This window comes from Moschus berezovskii, chromosome 11, assembly GCF_049115385.1.
Source record: "Moschus berezovskii isolate FMDL1 chromosome 11, NW_MosBer_1.0, whole genome shotgun sequence".
NCBI classification, from domain to species: domain Eukaryota; kingdom Metazoa; phylum Chordata; class Mammalia; order Artiodactyla; family Moschidae; genus Moschus; species Moschus berezovskii.
Genome location: NC_142470.1, coordinates 7904490 through 7924161, shown reverse-complemented (window position 1 = coordinate 7924161; position 19672 = coordinate 7904490). Strand labels below are relative to the sequence as shown.

General features: G+C 50.3%; 1 protein-coding gene and 1 non-coding gene across 2 annotated transcripts; one reads left to right on the top strand and one right to left on the bottom strand.

The window, feature by feature from the left end:
- The first annotated feature begins 95 nt into the window (after nt 1–95).
- On the top strand, nt 96–12342 carry COQ4 (coenzyme Q4). Its single transcript, XM_055400366.2, has 7 exons — nt 96–410; nt 495–626; nt 1995–2091; nt 2621–2723; nt 10431–10560; nt 11164–11257; nt 11809–12342. Exons 1-7 carry the CDS (start codon nt 341–343, stop codon nt 11978–11980), a joined length of 798 nt encoding a protein of 265 aa, XP_055256341.2. The 5' UTR covers nt 96–340; the 3' UTR covers nt 11981–12342.
- Nucleotides 12343–19409: 7067 nt separating this feature from the next.
- Nucleotides 19410–19500, bottom strand: TRNAR-UCU (transfer RNA arginine (anticodon UCU)). Its single transcript is given in 2 exon segments — nt 19410–19445; nt 19464–19500. It is a non-coding gene; the product is annotated as a tRNA-Arg (tRNA).
- Between the last annotated feature and the right edge of the window lie 172 nt (nt 19501–19672).

The following is a 19672-nucleotide window of genomic DNA, read 5'->3' as shown; positions in this document are numbered from 1 at the left end:
TCGGGGGGAAAACGTGCTAGAGAAGGACGTAGGGTCCGGTGCTGAACCCCAAACCTGGCGAGGCTTACTTGGAGATCTCTCTTGGGGGTGAGGTGAAATGAGGAGGGTTTTATATCCGTGGCTGTAGGTGACAAAGGGGTTTCCTAGGTTTTCTCATGCTTAGCGAGAGACTTTTCCTGTCCGTGCTATTTTTCCCGCCCAAAAGGCCCTCCCCACTTAGCGCAGTAGGGCTCGAGTCCTTTTGGCTTCTCCGCCGCGCCGTCGCCAGAGAAGTTTGGTGGGGGGTGCAGTCGGCGTTGCCCCGCTCATTCTCCCAGGACGTCCGGCGGTGCCCGCTGCCATGGCGACGCTGCTGCGCGGGGTCCTGCGCCCGCTCTGCGCCTTCCGAGGCAGTCCGGGCCCTCTTGAAGGCAAGCGGCCGGGGCGCGGAACGAGGGCCGGGCACGTGCCCCGCTCCGCTCCTTTGACCGCGCGGTTGTTTTCTTGCCCCGCAGGTGTTCCCCTCAGAGCCTTGAGCCATGACGCCGGCCTGCTGTACCCCGAACACATCCCCACCTCCTTGCTGCAGAAGGTGCTGCTGGCCGCCGGCTCTGCCGGGATGGCGCTCTACGATCCCTATCGCCACGGTAGGGCAGCCCGCGCTGCCGGCGCTTTATTGGGGCAACTAGGGATCCGGAGTGATGCTGAAGCTCTAATGCTTTGGTCACCTGATGCAAAGAGCCGACTCATTGGAAAAGAGCCCGATGCTGGGAAAGATTGAAGGCAGGAGGAGAAGCGGGCCACAGAGGATGAGATGGTTGGATGGCATCACCGACTCAATGGACATGAGTTTGAGCAAACTGCAGGAGATAGTAAAGGACAGGGAAGCCTGGCTTGCTGCAGTCCATGGGGTAGCAAAGAGTCGGAAAAGACTGAGCCACTGAACAACAACGGGGGTCTGGGGCCCGGTGCGCCCTTTCCTTGAAAGCCTGGCAGGTCTCGGCCATTGTTAAAGCCTCCCCGTTTGCTTGGTTAACTGTAGATTGGACTAGGCCAGGGTACCCAAACCTGGCTGCAAGTCATAATCATCCGAAACGTTCATAAAAATGTAGATGCCAGGGTCCCACCCTAAATTTACACAATTGGAATCTGCCAGGAGTGGGTAGGGGAGGATGGAAGGGAAGTGGGATCTGAGCTTCTGCCTTTTTAAACTGCTTCCTGGGAGATTCTGTTACCCGGACACACTGAGAACCTCTGGACTAGATAATTTATGAGCCACCCATCAAATGATAACATCCTGTTAGCATTTGGGATTGTGCATGGCATGTAATAAATGCTCGATAAATGTTTGCTGGATGTTTTAATAGGACGCTTTGGGATCCTACAGTGTTTTTCTCATCCCCTGTAGGATTTTTAGACCTGAAAGCACTGTTATTCTTTCCAGTAAAAATGATAATGCTGACTGCTCACTGAGCCCTTATTTTACTTGCTCACTGTACTAAGTGTTTTATATGCGTAACCCTCTTGACTTTTAACATTAACCCTAAAAGAAAGGTATTACCTGCACTTCATGTATTAGGAAACTGAAGATTGGAAATGTGAAGCAGTTTGCACACAGTCGCCTACATAGTGATCAAAATGGGGCTCGAACCCAGCACTGTCTGATACCAGAGTCTCCCCGTCTACAGAGATGTGACATTCTGTCCTGATGATGGATGTGAAAATGATTTATTAACTCTTTGGAGCATTGTGCTAGCCAGAGCCACCTCACCCCATTAGACTGATAACAATAGTAACTCTAGCCATATTGAGCTTTATTGTGTGCCAGGTGATTCATGGTTTAACTTGGATTTGTGCTTTTTCAATAAAAATACTTTTTAAAAAAAAAAAAAAGAATCTTCATAACTAAGAGCTAGATACTCTGTTTTATCATGTATGAAATTGAGGTTTAGACCAGATCAGATAATTTACCTAAGATCATAGCCTCCATTCGTCCCCATTATTTTTCCTTTCAGACATGGTTGCAGTTCTGGGAGAGACCACAGGACGCCGTACCCTGAAGGTCCTCAGGGACCAGATGAAGAGGGATCCAGAGGGTGCCCAGATCCTGAAGTAGGTCCCAGCTCTGCCTGGGGGATTGAGAGCATTCTTTGGGGATTCTGATTTCTCTGGAATCACATGGTGTTCCTCTAGGGAACTCTTCTTGATACCATGGCCATGGATGGTTGCACAGGCTGGTCACTGCCCAACTCCATGGATGTCATTCATGTAGACAACTCTGATGACCTCTGTACAATGCAGTATGGTGGCCTCAGCCCAGTTCCAACAACGGGGCTCTTGTGCCTTCACTAACATCCCATAACATATGCTGCCTACTGTAACCCCCACCCCTGCAGTGCCCTGTGTGAATACCCAGATCACATCTGAGGACTGTTTACCTAAAGCAGGAACCACAGCCTTAACTTATGGTAGTCTCTTCAGTCCCTGCCACTGGCCTGACCTGTAGTAGAGGCTCCATTAGGACTTGACCCCGTTTGCTGCCCTCTGCCCCTTCACCTCTCACACCCTTGATCTAGATGGACCTTTCACCTGCCTTTGCTGGTGCCTTCCCAGGATCTGAGTCCTGCCTTCTGCTTCACAGGGAGCGTCCCCGGATCTCACTGTCCACCCTCGACATGGACAAGCTCCGGAGTCTGCCTGAGGGCTCCTTTGGCTGCGCGTATCTCCGTTTCCTGGATGTGAATGTGAGTCTCTAGCTTCTGTGCATTTGGCAGTCACCAGGGAGGGCAGATGAATGGCACATGAGTAATGTCCTGAGGAAGGAGGGGCCTGCGCCTCCACCATGGGCAGGACTGCCTTGCAGTCTCTCGTTCCAAGGCATTGTCATTTTCTGTGGTACAGGCACGTGGGCCAGGAACATCGCTCCAAGCAATTACACTGCCCTGCACTTACTAACCTCTACTGCGTGCCACATGGCGGGTTCACACGTGATCTCACTGGATTCCCCCCAACAACTCTGCCAAGATGAGGAAACTAAGGCTCAGAGATGTTAAGCAACTTGCTGATTTCACAGGCCAGTGTTAATGGAGGCAATATTCAAATCAGGACGATGCTCTTAACTGTCACATTGTGTCCCCTGTTGTAGAGACAGTGTGCCCCTTGGGTGTGACAAGTTGTGACACTCTCCAACCCCAGCCAGATAGGACAGGGATTAGGGGGGCAGGACCCCCAATTACTGAGGAACTCATTCATTTCTTCAGACTCGGTCATGCGCCACCCACTGATCCAAGTGTGGGGATATAGTGGCAACTTAGACAGACGAGGTCTTGCCCTCATGGAACTAATATTCTAGTGGGGGACGGGTAAATCATAAAGTAGTAAAAGAAGAAAACTTTTATATGAAAATTCAGGCAAAATATTTATTTAGTACTTAAAACATACCAGGTGGGACTTTTCCCATGGTCCCGCAGTTAAGAATCTGCCTCCCAGGGCAGCCGCACAGGTTCAGTCCCCGGCTAGGGAATTAAGATCCTGCACGCCTCACAGTGCAGCCAAAAGAAGAAAACTCACAGCAGACAGTGTCCTCAGCAGCTGGGACACAGTGAGTTAAACTCGAAAAGCGCCTGTCCTTGAAGGGCTTATGTTCTTGCAGGTGGGCTGTGAGGACAACAGTCTACTCGGTAGAGGGCAAGGGTGGGGTTGGGGTGGCTGGCGGCCGCGTCCAGCAGGGTGGTCATAGGAGGCGGTGCCGAAACACTGCACCGCAGGCTAGGACTGGAACCCAGCCAAAACCCACACTTGTGAAGTTCAGGTTCTTGATGTCTCATCACAGATAATTGAGAGACAAAGTGATAAGTACGCAGTGGATTTATTCAGAGAGGAACACACTTCACAGACAGACACTTCTGTGGGCCACCGCAGAAGGCGGGAGTGGTGGCCTCGAAATGTGGCAGGGTTCGTGTTTTTATGGGCGGGAAATTTCATCGACTAATGAGTGGGAGGATTATTGCAGCCATTTTGGGGAAGGGGGTAGAGATTTCCAGGAGGCTGAGGAGGAATTAGTTCTGAGGAGAGCTGGGGAAGAGCATTTTGAGCACAGGAACTGGCAAGGGCAAGGCTATGTGTGTTTAGGAAAAGGAAAACTGATCCGTGCGGCCAGTACAGCTTCAGAGGAATGAGTTGCGGGGAGGCCGCCAGTGGGCTGGGAGGTCGACCTAGCTCAGCCAGGCCCTGCACACCACAGGAAGTGTTACCCCAAAACTGGGTTACCCCCAAAGCCAGTCTTGGTGGGTGTTGAGCCTAAAGATACAACCAAACCAAAGATCAGAAGAAGGAAGGATTTATTACTTGCAATGTGAATGGAGAACACCAGGGATCTTTCCCAAAGCATTGTCTGTTAACAGCAAATTGGGGAAACTTTAAGCTAACGGTATATTCATATTCATGAAGGGGCTTGTTGTTCAGAATTCCACAGACAGAGGAGCCTGGTGGGCTACAGTCCAGTTCAGTTCAGTCGCTCAGTTGTGTCCAACTCTTTGTGACTCCATGGACTGCGGCACGCCAGGCTTCCCTGTCCATCACCAACTCCCAGAGCTTGCTTAAACTCATGTTTACTGAGTTGGTGATGCCATCCAACCATCTCATTCTCAATCATCCCTTTCTCCTCCTGCCTTTAATCTTACCCAGCACCAGGGTCTTTTCCAATGAGTCAGCTCTTCGCATCAAGTGGCCAAAGTATTGGAGCTTCAGCATCAGTCCTTCCAATGAATATTCAGGACGGATTTCTTTGAGGATTGACTGGTTTGATCTTGCAGTCCAAAGGACTCTCAGCAGTTTTCTCCAACACCACAGTTCAGAATCATCAGTTCTTCAGCACTCAGCTTTCTTTATGGTTCAGCTCTCACATGCATACATGATCAATGGAAAAACCATAGCTTTGACTAGATGGACCTTTGTTGGCAAAGTAACGTCTCTGCTTTTAAATATGCTGTTTAGGTTTATCACAGCTTTTCTTCCAAGGAGTAAGCATCTTTTAATTTCTTGGCTGCAGTCACCATCTGCAGGGATTTTGGAGCCCAAGAAAATAAAAGTCTCTCACTTTTTCCATTGTTTCCCCATCTATTTGCCTTGAGGTTTTGGGACCAGATGCCATGATCTTACTTTTCTGAATGTTGAATTTTAAGCCAGCTTTTTCACTCTCCTCTTTCACCTTCATCAAGAGGCTCTTTAGTTCCTCTTCGCTTTCTGCCATAAGGGTAATGTCATCTGCATATCTGAGGTTATTGATATTTCTCCTGGCAATCTTGATTCCAGCTTCTGCTTCATCCAGCCTGGCATTTCACATGATGTACTCTGCATATACTCTTGCAAACTCCTGGAGTTGGTGATGGACAGGGAAGCCTGGCGTGCTGCAGTCCATGGGGTCGCAGAGTTGAACATGAATGAGCAGCTGAACTGAACTCTGCATATCAGTTAAATAAGCAGGGTGACAATATACAGCCTTGACATACTCCTTTCCCAATTTTATTGTTCCATGTCCAGTTCTAACTGTTGTTTCTTGACCTGCATACAGGTTTCTCAGGAGGCAGGTAAGCTGGTCTGGTATTCCCATCTCTTGAAGAATTTTCATTTGTTGTGATCTACACAGTCAAAGACTTTAGCATAGTCAATGAAGCAGAAGTAGATGTTTTTCTGGAATTCTCTTACTTTTTCTATGATCCAGCCGATGTTGGTAATTTGATCTCTGGTTCCGCTGCTTTTTTTAAATCCAGCTTGAACATCTGGAAGTTCTCGGTTCACGTATTGTTGAAGCCTAGCTTGGAGAATTTCGAGCATTACTTTGATAGCGTGTGAAATTAGTGCAATTGTGCGGTAGTTTGAACATCCTTTGGCATTGCCTTTCTTTGGGGTTGGAATGAAAACTGACCTTTTCTAGTCCTGTGGCCACTGCTGAGTTTTCCAAATTTGCTGGCATATTGAGTGCAGCACTTTCACAGCATTATCTTTTAGGATTTGAAATAGCTCAGCTGAAATTCCATCACCTCCACTAGCTTTGTTCATAGTGGTACTTCCTAAGGCCCACTTGACTTCTCATTCTAGGATGTTTGGCTCTAGGTGAGTAATCACACCATGGTAGTTATCTGGGTCATTAAGATTTTTTTGTACAGTTCTCCTGGAGAAGGAAACGGCAACCCACTCCAGTACTCTTGCCTGGAGAATCCCACGGACGGAGGAGCCTGGTAGGCTAAAGTCCATGGGGTCTCAAAGAGTCGGACACGACTGAGCGACTTCACTTTCACTTTCTGTGTATTCTTGTCACCTCTTCTTGATATCATCTACTTCTTTTAGTTCCATACTGTTTCTGTCCTTTATCGAGCCCATCTTTTCATGAAATGTTCCCTTGGTAGCTCTAATTTTCTTGAAAAGATCTCTAGTCTTTCCCATTCTATTGTTTTCTCTATTTCTTTGCATTGATCACTGAGGAAGTGATTCTCTTCTCTCCTGGCTATTCTTTGGAACTCTACATTCAAATGGGTATATCTTTCCTTTTCTCCGTTGCCTTTTGCTTCTCTTCTTTTCTCAGCTATTTGTAAGGCCTCCTCAGACAACCATTTTGCCTTTTTGCATTTCTTTTCCTTGGGGATTGTTTTGATCACTGCCCCCATACAATGTCACGAACCTGCCTCCATAGTTCTTCAGGCACTCTATCAGATCTTGAGCAGAGGAGAATTCAGCATAGAATTGGGGCAAAGGTCGACAGGATCCAAATCTTAGTTGGCTTATGTCAGGAGAGTCAAAGAAGGTCAACATCATCATTTCTTAGGTTTTAACTACTCTGGGATCTTAACATGTAGATACCACCCTCCACCTGGGTGGGGGCCTTAGTTCCTATAGAAAAGTGTAAAGATACATATCAGATTATTAATGTATATTCTTTGAGGAGGAACTGGGACTCTTTTATCATTGAAATATTGTTTCTTGACAGTTCAGACAGTAAGGAGTCTGCCTACAGTGAGGGAGACCCAGATTCGATCCCTGGGTTGGGAAGATCCCCTGGAGAAGGAAATGGCAACCCACTCCAGTATTCTTGCCTGGAGAATCCCGTGGACAGAGGAGCCTAGGGAGCTGCAGTCCATGGGGTTACAAAGAGCTGGACATGACTGAGCAACTAACACTTTCACTTCTCTTTCGTTGTTTCTTGACTGCTTTTCCTCTGTTCCTGCATCCCTTTATTCCTTTAAGATCATTAATTACTGAAACATTTTGAAAGGCAAGCATTGTGTCCAGGCTTAGATCCCAAGTTGACTTAGGCCAAAATGGCGTCTCTAATGTCAAGAATGTCGTGCCTGATTCTCTTTCTCCATGGGCCCCTTACGCCATCTGCTTAGAGACAAAGTCTGTATTTTGTAATAGAAGCAATAGGAAGCCATTGAGGTTTCTAGCCAGATAGTAACATGATTTGCTTTATAAAAGGACCTTAGGATATAGCAGGGCAGAGTCCCTGTTCCTACCCTTCCCTGCCCTCCAGCACATACACATCCTGTCAGAGCACCTCTATCAAGTCGCCATCCCAGTCCAGCCGCAGGAGCCAACCAGGCTGGAGGAGGTGAAAGAGTGAGCAAAGACTGCTCTTGAGCTGGGTTTCTCAACCTTGCCACTGTTGACTTTTGGGGCTGGAGAATTGTTTGTTGTAGGGCAGCGCTGTGCATTGTAGGAAACATCCCTGGCTTCTACATACTAGATTCCAGTAGCACTTGCCCTACTAAGTTGTGACAACCTTAAATGTCTCCAGACACTGCAGCTATCCCCGGATAGATGGTTGAGAACGTCTGCTTTAGATTATTGTCCCTGAGGAAAGAATCATCTTCCTATCCTCTCCTGTACTGCTCCCTATTGCCCATGCCCCACTTTATACCATCACCCAGAAATTTCACCAAGATGCAAGTTTATTTCATCAATGGGAAATCCACCAAGGTGACCTGCAGGATATTCTCCTTCTGAAGCCCCCAGAGCCTTTTGTCCTATGGTTGTAGAGGGGCTGGGACTGCCAAGGCCTCCCTGGGAGCTTGCTCAGCCACAGCCTTAAGTAACAGCCCTGGAGATTGTGACACTTCTAGAGTATAGAAACCTGGCAGCCTGCAAAATGTAAGGGAACACCTTTGTCCCAGTGGAGGTTTAGATCAAAGATCAAGGTGAGGCCACCTTCCCTGAGACTGACTGTTAGCCTTTCTTTCCATGTTTAACGCTCTGGGCAAATCACTTGACCTCTGAGCCTCAGACTCTTTATCTGAGGTAAGGAAACCTCATGTTTTATCTTCCAAGGCACTTATGTGGCTGATTAATAATGGATGTTATGGCTTTGGAATCCAGCAGGCTGTGTTCGGAATCCTGACTCAGCCACTTGATTAGCTGTGTGATCTCTGACAAAGTTACTTTATCTCTCTTTTTTTTCTTATCTGTGTCTGAGGCTGATAGCAATATCTACCCCCAGGTGGCCTCAGGACGTGGCATGACAGTATGTATGGAGGACTTCATACAGTGCTGGCACATACTAGGTGTTGGCAGTCACTGACCACCTTCAGCTTCACGCAGCAGATAGAACTCTATAGAAGAAATTAGAACCAGGGACCCAATGAAGTCACAAACACAGACCTTGGCACTGGGCTGCTGCTGCGTCGCATCAGTCGTGTCCAACCCTGTGCGACCCCACAGACGGCAGCCCGCCAGGCTCCCCCGTCCTGGGGTTCTCCAGCAAGAACACAGGAGTGGGGTGCCATCGCCTTCTCCAATGCATGCAAGTGAAAAGTGAACGTGAAGTCGCTCAGTCGTGTCCGACTCTGTGCGACCCCACAGACGGCAGCCCGCCAGGCTCCCCCGTCCTGGGGTTCTCCAGGCAAAAACACAGGAGTGGGGTGCCATTGCCTTCTCCGTGGTACTGGGCTAGCAGCCCCCAAAATAAAGGCACCAAATCCCTTGACCTCTGGACAGGCTGAGCCATGTTCTGAAACTAGGAAGACCTACTCTGCACGGTGCAGCTGAGAACTCAGAGAGGCAGTGGGCGGGCACAGGAGGACAGTTGCCATCCCTGCCAGTGGGCGGGTAAAGAATGACAGTTGCTATCCCTGCCTGGGGTCAGAAAGTGCCTGGGGCTGGCCTTTTTACTGCTGCATCCACAAGAAGTTGATTCCCAGGCCTTGGAGACAGAACAGAGGGCCTGGTCCTGGGCTGGTGACTGGCTGCTGCAGCACTGTTCACGGCGATTGCATGCACACCGTGAAGGGAATTTAGAACCTGCTGCTGTCAGACAAAATGGAAACAGGCAGAATTACTCTCAGTAACACATCTTGTTTTTGTGTGCTAAAATACCATTTCTGTATGTCATCGATACTGTAAATTACTGAGATTCCATGTTATCCTTGTCATGCCAAGTCTTGGAGCTCCAGTGTGTGTTTCACACATACTGCACATCTCAGTTGGCACTTGTCGCATTTCAAGCCTTGGTAGCTGCCATGATTGGCTGCTGTACCCGACAGTGCTGGTGTGAACGAGAGACATTAACGATCACGCACACCAGATATCAGGATACAGTCATGTCAGATGCCACAAAAAAGTACCAGTGCTATAAGAGATCAGAACGTGGACCTGATCTGTCTGCAGGTCTGGGGTAGCCTCCTGCAGAAGGGACACTTAAGCCAGGTTGTAAAGGACAGGTAGGAATTGTCAAGGTGAAAGAGCACCCTAGGCTGGGAGCAGCTCATCTGAAGGCATGGGGGCCTTGGGGGTGCTTTTCTCCCCCCTCATTTTATTTCCAGTTGTGGTTCCAAAAAAAAAAACACCATAAGATTTACTGTCTTAATCATCTCTAAATGGGCAGTTGGTGGTGTGTTAAATATAGTCACATTGTTGTGAAACCAATCACCCAAGCTTTTTCATCTTGTGAAAACTGAAACTCTATCAGTAAGCACCTCCTGCTTCCCTCTCCCCGCCAGGGGTTTCTGAGATTCCAGCAGGGGGTGTACATCCTGTGTGAGTTGGGGTAGGCCAAGGAGGCGCCCCCTATATTCCCTGCCTGCAGACTCCCCTGTCAGCAGGTGTGGACAGACCTAAAGTCTTGAGATAGTTCTGGCGGGGTGTGAATTTGGTGGCGTGGTTGAGAGTCAAGCGGAGGCTGGAATATTGAACCCCGGGAACCACGATGAAGGGGTCTAGGGAGGGCTCATGGTTGTCAGGGGGCTTCCCCCTTGGCTCAGACAGTAAAGAATCTGCCTGCAATGCAGGAGACCCGGCTTCGATCCCTAGGTCTGAAAGATTCCCCTGGAGAAGGAAATGGCAACCCACTCCAGTATTCTTGGCCTGGAAAATCCCAGGGATGGAGAAGCCTTGCAGGCTACAGGCCATGGGGTCTCAAAGAGTCGGACACGACTGAGCGATTTCACTTTCACAATCATCAGAGGGTCTCCCCAGACACCCGCGCACCCACCCGCTTCGTGGACGACGAGGAGCTGGCATACGTGATCCAGCGGTACCGGGAGATCCATGACATGCTCCACACCCTACTGGGCATGCCCACCAACATCCTGGGTGAGTGCTGGCCAGCCGGCAGCCTCTGGATGCTTCTGGAGTGGGGGTGGAGCAGAGCATACCCGGTAAGGGGCCTGCGTGGGGCCGGGCCCTCCATTCAGCCTGTCTCCCTGTCTATTGGCAGGGCCAGATCAGGGCACACCTGTTTCAGCCACTCACCAGTTAGCTGACCTGGTGCCTCATTTTTCACTTTACCCAAACATCGTGGTGTATCTGGGCCACACATCCCCATCCTCCACCCCCAGTGCCTCTGACGGCTCCTACACTGACGTGGCAGTGTCCTGACACCTGGGCTCCCCACGCTCTGAAACCCTCAGCGGTTCCCAGAGGCCTGGACTCCTCAGCCTGGCTTTTGGAGTCCCGCACCCTGACCCCAAGCTTCCTTTCCAGCCCTTACCTCCTCCTGCTCTTTCTTGGACCCTCTTCCCCCCACCCCGAGCCAAGTGCCCCAAGGCCCAGCACAGGCCGGGACTGGACACTGCTGACTCCTGGTAGAGATCAGAGTGGAGCAGACGCCTCACCGTGTCCTGCCCTGAGCATCACTGGCCTCTCCTCCCCCGGCCCATCCTCACTTCTCACTCACTTCCCCACCCTGCCTGCCAGGGGAGATCGTGGTGAAATGGTTTGAGGCTGTCCAGACTGGCCTGCCCATGTGCGTCCTGAGTGCACTCTTCGGACCGATCCGACTCAGCGCCCAGTAAGTTCTCAAGTGCTGAGGGGTCGGGAGAAGGTACAGGGCTCCAGGAAATGGGAAGAGCCCACAGCCTTTCTGAGCAGCCCCAGTGGATCTCAGGAAGCCAGGCTGGGAAGGCTGGGGCAGAGCATGAACCTGGCCTGGCGCAGGGGCTCCAGGATGAGGCTTCGTGAAGCTTGGACGCTTCATAGAACTTGAGGGTTTCTCGGGCCAGGCCCCAGTATTGAGCGAGAACAGCTGGGTCAGGAAACCTGGGGCCGGTGGGGTGGAGGGTGCGGGTTCCTGGGGATGCAGTCTGGCATTAGTTTCTGGAGGTAGGGGAGCCCTTGATTGAAAGCTGGGCTTTGGCATGTTCAAAATGTGTGGCTTTGAGCACAGGGCTTTTACCACACTGAGCTTCTGCTTCCTCACCTGAAAAGTGGGGCTGGGAACTGCCTCCTCTTGGGTCTGTGTGCAGGTTAACTGAGGACACACCCGTTGGCTCAGGGCAGGTGGCGTGCCCGGCACTCAGGACCCTGGGTCCTCTGTCTTCTCTCTCCTCTGCCACCCCACAGGAGCCTGCAATTGCTGATCTCGGAGCTGATCCCATGGGCAGTTGAGAATGGCCGCAGAGCCCCATGTGTCCTCAACGTGTACTACGAGCGGCGCTGGGAACAGCCCCTGCAGGCTCTGCGGCAGGAGCTGGGCATCACGGAACCGCCCCTGCGTGTGGAGGGCCTGGTATAGACCCCAAGCGGGCCCCACCCCACCCCCTGCTTCCCCCGGGGGTGGAGCACCCCTGTGCCAGCACCCAGGTTCCTCTTCTGTGAACTCTGACCCTTGGACATCACTCATCATAATTTATCAGAGGGAGCAGCCAGTGGAGCTCCTTGGGGAGCCAGAAGTGAACCCCGAGTGCTCAGGGATTGCTCAGGTCCACAACCCATGTTCCTGACCCCTCCCTGCCTGCCAGCGTTCTCTGGGTGTCAGGCTTGGGGGGCGTCTTCACGGGGGAAGGGCTTCCCTTGATTCCCAAGGCCTGAGGAAGAGGGAGGCAGAGGGGGAGGCCGGTCTCTGCTGTCTGAATAAAGGCTCCCGTCAGGTCCCGAGTCTGCTTCTCCCGTCTCTGCCCAGTGCTGCCCATGACCCTGGCAGGCTTGGACCTTCGAGCGCTGAGGGCAGACACTCCCTCCAGCCAGAGCTTCTGCTGCTTTTCCCTGCTCCTCTGGGATTCGAATTCCCCACTCCTCCTCCGCCTTCTAGCAGAGGGACTTAGGGCAAATCCCTTCCGCTCTGTGGGCCTGTTGCATCATCAGTAGAAGGGATTAAAGTGGCCCCCACCTCCCAGGGTTGCTCTGGGGGTTCTTGAGGTGATGCCCAGAGAAGGGGCCCAAGCAGGAGCTGTTCTATTCTTGCTGTGTTCGCAGTGGGAGGAGGCAACTGTGAGGCTGCAGGCTCCCTTTGGAGTAGCAGCCAGGCATTTTCCTCCAGTCAGAGCTAAGAAGTGTGGACAGGCAGGGTGAAGAGCGTTGTCAGAAGGGTAGGCGGCCCTGGCTTGGGATTTAGAGCCAGAAAGACTCCCAGGGTGGCAGAGCCTTTAGAAGTTTTGGAGGCCAGCTCCTCATTGTGTGGGTAGGGCGATGGAAGGCCCAGACGTAAGCAAGGAGGTGTCTGGAGAAAGTAGAACACAGGCCACACAGCCTGGCTGGTTCCGTGCCGCAGCCTCCCTGTGGATAATAAGGGCTGCGGTTTACGGCCATACCTCAGGTGCGTTACCACATTGACACCTCCAACAACACAAGGACAGAGATGGTACTATCACCTGCATTTCATTGAGTCAGTAGGAGCAGAGATAGGACTGGAATCAGGGAGTGTCCAAAGACCTGGCTGGCATGGCCACCCCAGTGCCTCAGCCTTCCTCACACCCACCATGTACCCAGTCCAGCGCTCCCAGTGGTGGAGGGAGGGTGTGGGAGGCTGGAGGCCTACGTTGAAACCATGGCCTTTTCAAGAGGTTAGCCTCGTCCTAAGCACTTTGAATTTCTGCAGAAAGAGGAGCATGTCGGGGCAAGCTCCCTGTACCTCATCCACCTTCGCATTACAGGCCACCTTTTCAGACCTGCCAGCTGCTTCCCCAGACCCTGAGCACCTCCACCCTGAGGTCTGGAAAAGTTGACAGTTGTGGGGGAAGGTCAGACCCTCAGATGGTCTTCTCTGCCCAGCTAGCGTGCTCACCGCTCCAGCCACTCAGTGCCTGATGACCCTGGGCCTTTACAACCCTCAAGAGATGGGCCCCCAGGCATCAGGATGAGCTGGCGAGGGGGCCTGGTCTCCAGGTCATGGTGGGGAAAAAAATGACAGTGGCAACAGCTACAACTTACTGAGCTCTTACTGCAGCCCTGGAGGCCCAGAATCTTCCCTCCTTCGTCCGAATAAACCACGGTGGTCTTCTTCCTACCTTTGGGAACACCACGTCCTAGGTCATAACATGGTCAGCTCCTTGTCATTCACGTTTGTACTCAAACGTCACCTCCAAGGGGGCTTCCCAGAGCACCCTTTCTGAAGCCGTCTCTTCGCCCTCTCATCAAGGATTTTCTTTACAGTTCTCACCACACCCTGGGATGAGCTCGTTTGTTAGGAGCCGGGTGCTCCCAGAGGGCAGTGACCTTTCTCTTCACTGTTGGGAACCACTGCCTGGCTGGCAGTTGGGGCTCGCTGCTGCGTGGTTGAAGTAATGGTGCTGAGCACCCCGCCGGCAAGATCTCATTCGGTCCCCACGACAACCGCATTTTGCAGTGAGGCACTCAGCTCTGGGGAGCACCCTAGGGTCACACACAACAGACTTTCCATGATTATGAGTGTTTTATTTTTCTGAGAGATTTGAAGGTTTTCTGGTGAGTGGTTCATGTGTATGCTTTTATTAGTAACCAATGTGAAAAATGTTCTCAGCTGCCTATAATGTAAAATAATGGAAACTTCTCAGAAGTATAATCAGTGTTATCTTTTTGAGCAGCAGTTTGGCAGTAACTATCAAAATTTTGAGTGTGTAAAGCTTTTGAAATGATATAACTTGCCAATGGGATTTTACCTCTTGTTGTTCAGTCGCTAAGTTGTGTCCAACACTTTGGGACTCCATGGACTGCAGCATGACAGGCTTCCCTGTCCTTCACTGTCTCCTGGAGTTTGCTCAAAGTCATGTCTATTGAGTCAGTGATGCTATCTAACCATTTCATCCTCTGCTTCCCCCTTCTCCTTTTGCCATTAGTCTTTCCCAGCATCAGGGTCTTTTTCTAATAAGTCAGCTCTTCGCATCAGGCAGCCAAAGTATTGGAGCTTCAGCTTTAGCACCAGTCCTTCCAATGAGTATTCAGGGTTGATTTCCCTTAGGATTGACTGGTTTGATCTCCTTGCTGTCCAAGGGACTCTCAACAGTCTTTGCCATTACCACAATTCAAAAGCATCTGCTCTTTGGCGCTGAGCCTTCTTATGGTCCAGCTCTTACATCCATACATGACTACTGGAAAAACCATAGTTTTGACTATAAGGACTTCTGTTAGCAAAGTGATATCTTTGCTTTTTAATATGCTGTCTAGGTTTGTCACAGACAAACCTTTCCTTCCAAGGAGCAAGTGTCTTTTAATTTCATGGCTGCAGTCACTGTCCACAGTGGTTTTTGAGCCCCAGAAAATAAAATCTCATTGCTTCCACTTTTCCCCCATCTGTTTGCTAAGAAGTGATGGAACCAATGCCATGATCTTAGTTTTTTGAACGTTGAGTTTTAAGCCAGCTTTTTCACTGTCTTCTTTGACCCTCATCAAGAGGCTCTAGTTCCTCTTCACTTTCTGCCATAAGGGTGGTGTCATCTGCATATCTGAGGTTGTTTATATTTCTCCAGGCAACCTTGATTCCAGCTTGTGATTCATCCAACCCGGCATTTTGAATGATGTACTCTGCATATAAGTTAAATAAGCAGGGTGACAATATACAGCCTTGTACTCCTTTCCCAATTTTGAACCAGTCTATTGTTCCATGTAAGGTTCTAACTGTTGCTTCTTGATCGGCATACAGGTTTCTCAAGAGACAGTTAAGGTAGCCTGGTATTCTCATCTCTTTAAGAATTTTCCACAATTTGTTGTGATCCACACAGTCAAAGGCTTTTTACATAGTAAATGAAGCAGAAGTATATGTTTTACTGTTCTCAAATTCGAGGCTTCCGAGGTGGCTAAGTGGTAAAGAATCCACTTGCCAATGCAGGAGATTTAAGAAACCTGGGTTTGCTCCCGGGGTTGGGAAGATCTCCTGGAAGAAGAAATGGCAACCCACTCCACTATTCTTGCCTGGAAAAATCCCATGGACATAGGAGCCTGGCAGGCTACAGAGTTGGATGCGACCGAGCACTAGGGTCACACAGCTGGGGTGTGATGGAGCCTGTCCTGGGATGCTCAGGCCCTGTGTCCTCTCCCAATAGCCAAGGGGAAGCTCCCTTTCCCTCCATCTGTGTTTGGGGGGCACAGGCTCTTAAGACAGATCTGGCCCTGGCAGCAACCAGCCCTGTACCCTTGTAGTAATCACATCACCCTTTGAGCCTCTGTTTTTCTCATCTGTAAAATGGGGAGAATACAGACCTGTCCCACAACAGGATCATCATGCAAGTTTAATGCTTTAGCACAGAGTAAAAATTTAGCATGTGGAAAGCTGTTATTTCCCATGAAGGCCCTTCTAGGCCTCCTCTGAAGTCACTGTGTCCACAGTCCAGCCACAGGTATTTTGCACACACTCCGAGTAGGAGGACTTAACACAGCTCCAAGGTCCTAATGCCAAATACAGCTGAACATCCATGGGGTAAGCACCTCTGCTGTGCAGAAGCCAAACCACTCCAGCCCCCAGGGCAGATTTAATTCCTTCACAGGAGTTCTGATGTCCATCTCTGTTAAGTCTGGAGATTTAGGAGCTGATGTTAGTTCCCCAACGCAGTGCAGATGCAGGGTCAGGTCAGTGAAAAGGAGCCCGTTGTGAGATCAGCCTCAGTTCAGCAGATCTTGCAAACCGCAGCATCCAGCTCACCCTTCTTAAGGACCCCCCAGGACTTCCCTGATGGTCCATTGGTTAAGACTGCACTCCCAATGCAGGGGACCTGGGTTCGAGCCCCAGTCAGAGAACGAGATCCCACGTGCTGCAACTAAGCCATCGCAAGCCACAACTAAAGATCCTTTGTGTCACCACTAAGTCCTGGCACAGCCTAAATAGATAAATATTTTTAAAAATAAAAGCCTTCAGTGGCTCTTCACTGCCCCAGTATAACCACCTCAGCCTAGCACACCAGGGTTTTTCCAGTTACTTTTCCCCTCTTCTCATGTAGCCTGGTGTACAATCCCACTAGTCTTCAATCATGTCATCAAGGCCTTCTAAGTGTTTGCCAAGTGCCAGGGTTAGGTAGTTAGAACGGGAAAAGGAGTCCAGAATGGCGGTGGCTAAAACACAAGGAAGGGAAAAGCCCGCAAAAATTGAACAAGGGAAGGTCTGAGGACCAGGGTGAGGACCTCAGGTAGAATAAACAACACTTCTGGCTAGCCCAATTTACATAGGGAAGGCCCAGGGAGAGGGAAAAACATATAAAGAAAGGAGCCGAAGGGCCGGGGGTCTCCTGTGCGCGTTCTCTCTTCTCTTCGGGTCTTTTGGGTCAGCATACCCTCACGCCTCAGGGATATATTTTCATTTTCTAAATAAAACTGAGCTGTAACAGTGTCTGAGAGCTGTGACATGCCTAGGGCTTTAACATCCGTCGCTTCAAATTTTTGCTGTGGGCAGGAACAAGGAAATAACACTCCCCTAACACCAGGGCTCCCCAGTCACTGAGACAGCCACACCCCAGCCTCATGGAGTTGAGCAGTGGGGGCAGCTGAGGACCTTGGACATGCCAGGCCTGTGCTGACAGTTTGGCATGCATCATCTCACTGGATCCACACTCAGCCCGAGGCAGAAAACAGGCAGAGACCGTGGCAACTCTAGTGCCATCCTACTGACAAGGACACATGGGAGGCTCCAGGGGGAAAGAGGACTTATCCACAACCTTATCCACACCCAGATCCACAGGTGTAAACATGATCACTGCCACATCAACCCCTGAGGTCCTATGCAAAGTGGGCGAGTGAGAATTTGGAGGAAGAGGTGGTGGTGGTGACCAACACCCCTGCTCTCCTCCACCCTGGACACATTGGTGAAGCCAGAGCCGTACCTGGCCTGAGGGGCGCAATGCCAGGGGACCTAGAGGAAGAAGACAGTCTGCCTTAAAGTGGCTTACAGCCTAGCTGGACACACCGAGGTGGGTAGGCGGAGATTATTTCTTCTCTGAATAGGTTGTCCCTCACCACGTGCGGAACAGCTGGTCCGGAGGGCAACTCAGGTGTGTCTGACTAGAAAGCAAAGAAGCTAAATCACAGTACCGTGTGTGTGGTGGTGTTGACTGAAGTACACGGTGAGGGACAACCTTATCTCTTACATCTCCCTGCACTGGGAGGGTGGTTCTTTACCACTAGTGCCCCTGGGTCAGGGCCTCCAATTCACTCTCTGTGTCATTCGTTCAACAAGCATTTATTTGAGCTTCTATTATTCACTAAGACCTGTGGATACAGTTAGAGGTAATCTTCAGGTCCAGGTTTTGTATGTGCTTTGTGGTCAACGAGCCTGTAAGTTACAAGAATAAAAATGTCAACTGCTAATTCAGATGCACCCCATGATGCTCCAAACCAACCCTCTGAGGTGAACATTATTAGCATGTCTTGATTTTTCAGTTCAGTTCAGTTCAGTCACTCAGTCGTGTCCGACTCTTTGCAACCCCATGAACCACAGCACGCTTAATTTTTACATATAAGAAAAGGAAACTTTGAACTTTCAACTGAGAAGCTGACCAAGGTCTGTTGGATGCCAAAGCCTAGGCCCATAACCATTGCACCACATTGCCTCCCGAATGTCATACCCAAGGGGGAAGTGGTGCTTTTATATACCTTGGTCCCCCAAAAGGATGCACGCTGTACTCTGCAAGAAATAGATCCAAGTACTTATCATACCAAAATTTAATTAAAAAAAAAAAAAACTTGGCTACATTAGGTCTTAGTTGCAGCATGCAGGATCTTCCTTGCACATGGGAGATCTTTTTAGCATGCAGGTTTTAGTTCCCTGACAAGTAATCAAATTCAGGCCCTCTGCATCAGGAGCTTGGAGTCTTACCCACTAACCCACCAGGGAATTCCCCCAAAATTTCATTTTTAGTTTATATAAACAGGCTCTGAAAATTGTCCCTCCTCACTTTTAAGGACTTGGACTGAACTAAGGGATTAAGGAGGGATCTATCTTTTTTAAGTTTAAAAAAAAACTTTAGTTATTTTTAATTGAAGGATTATTGCTTTACAGTATTGTGTTGGTTTCTGCCAAACATCAACATGAATCAGCCATAGGTGTACATGTGTCCCCTTCCTCTGGAACCTGTCTCCGGATTAAGGGATCTATTTAACGCCAAGTGGCAACTGTGGATGCCCAACATGTTTCATTATCAAGGAGCCCAGTTTTGAGAGGTCCAGAGTGACACAGGGTGGGGAAGTTGGCAAGGGGCCCAGGGCTGGGCAGGTGCCACGACAAACGTGGTCATACTCTTCAGGGCCAAAGATTTATAGAGGTCTCCAGGTAAGTACCTTTGTACTTACTACCAAGTATGCCAGGTTGCTTTCAAGGTAGCAAGGATAGCAAAGGGTTCCTACGCAGCACTCCGGGCACCAAGTTTATTGCCATCCCAGAAGCACTGGCGCTAGCCTGAGGTCTGCAAGAGCGTGGGGGGTTTTCTGAACCTTATAGCACTCAGTTCAGTCCACTTCAGTCGCTCAGTCGTGTCCGCCTCTTTGCGACCCCATGGACAGCAGCACGCCAGGCCTCCCTGTCCATCACCACCTCCCAGAGTTGACACAAACTCATGTGCATCACTGCCATCCAGCCATCTCATCCTCTGTCGTCCCCTTCTCCTCCCGCCTTCAACCTTTCCCAGCATCAGGGTCTTTTCAAATGAGTCATTTCTTCGCATCAGGGGGCCAAAGTATTGGAGCTTCAGCTTCAACATCAGTCCTTCCTCATGGCACTGGAGGCCACAAAATATCCGAATGGAAGTGAAGAAGAAGCCGTCAAAATTCGACTCTGGTGGGACTCGAACCCACAACCTTTGAATAACCAAACCCAGGCCGGCTAGAAGTCCAATGCGCTATCCATTGCGCCACAGAGCCGGTTGCTCGTCCTCCCCCGCGCTGGCATACCTCTGTCTGAAAACCCGCCCTTTTAGCGCCCTTCTAGGTGTGGCGCGGGGCCTTTGCCGAACTCTTTGCCAGTGTCTGGGCGCGGATTCCCGGGATCCCCGCCAGTGGTGCGGGGTGGGGTACGGGGTTGCTCTCCCCCACG

Bases quoted from the DNA above. Each gene is read 5' to 3' on its own strand.
- COQ4 (XM_055400366.2), top strand. From the start codon at position 341: ATGGCGACGCTGCTGCGCGGGGTCCTGCGCCCGCTCTGCGCCTTCCGA. The intron at 411-494 runs GCAAGCGGCCGG...CTTGCCCCGCAG, and splicing joins CAGTCCGGGCCCTCTTGAAG to GTGTTCCCCTCAGAGCCTTG. The intron at 2,092-2,620 runs GTAGGTCCCAGC...TCTGCTTCACAG, and splicing joins GAGGGTGCCCAGATCCTGAA to GGAGCGTCCCCGGATCTCAC.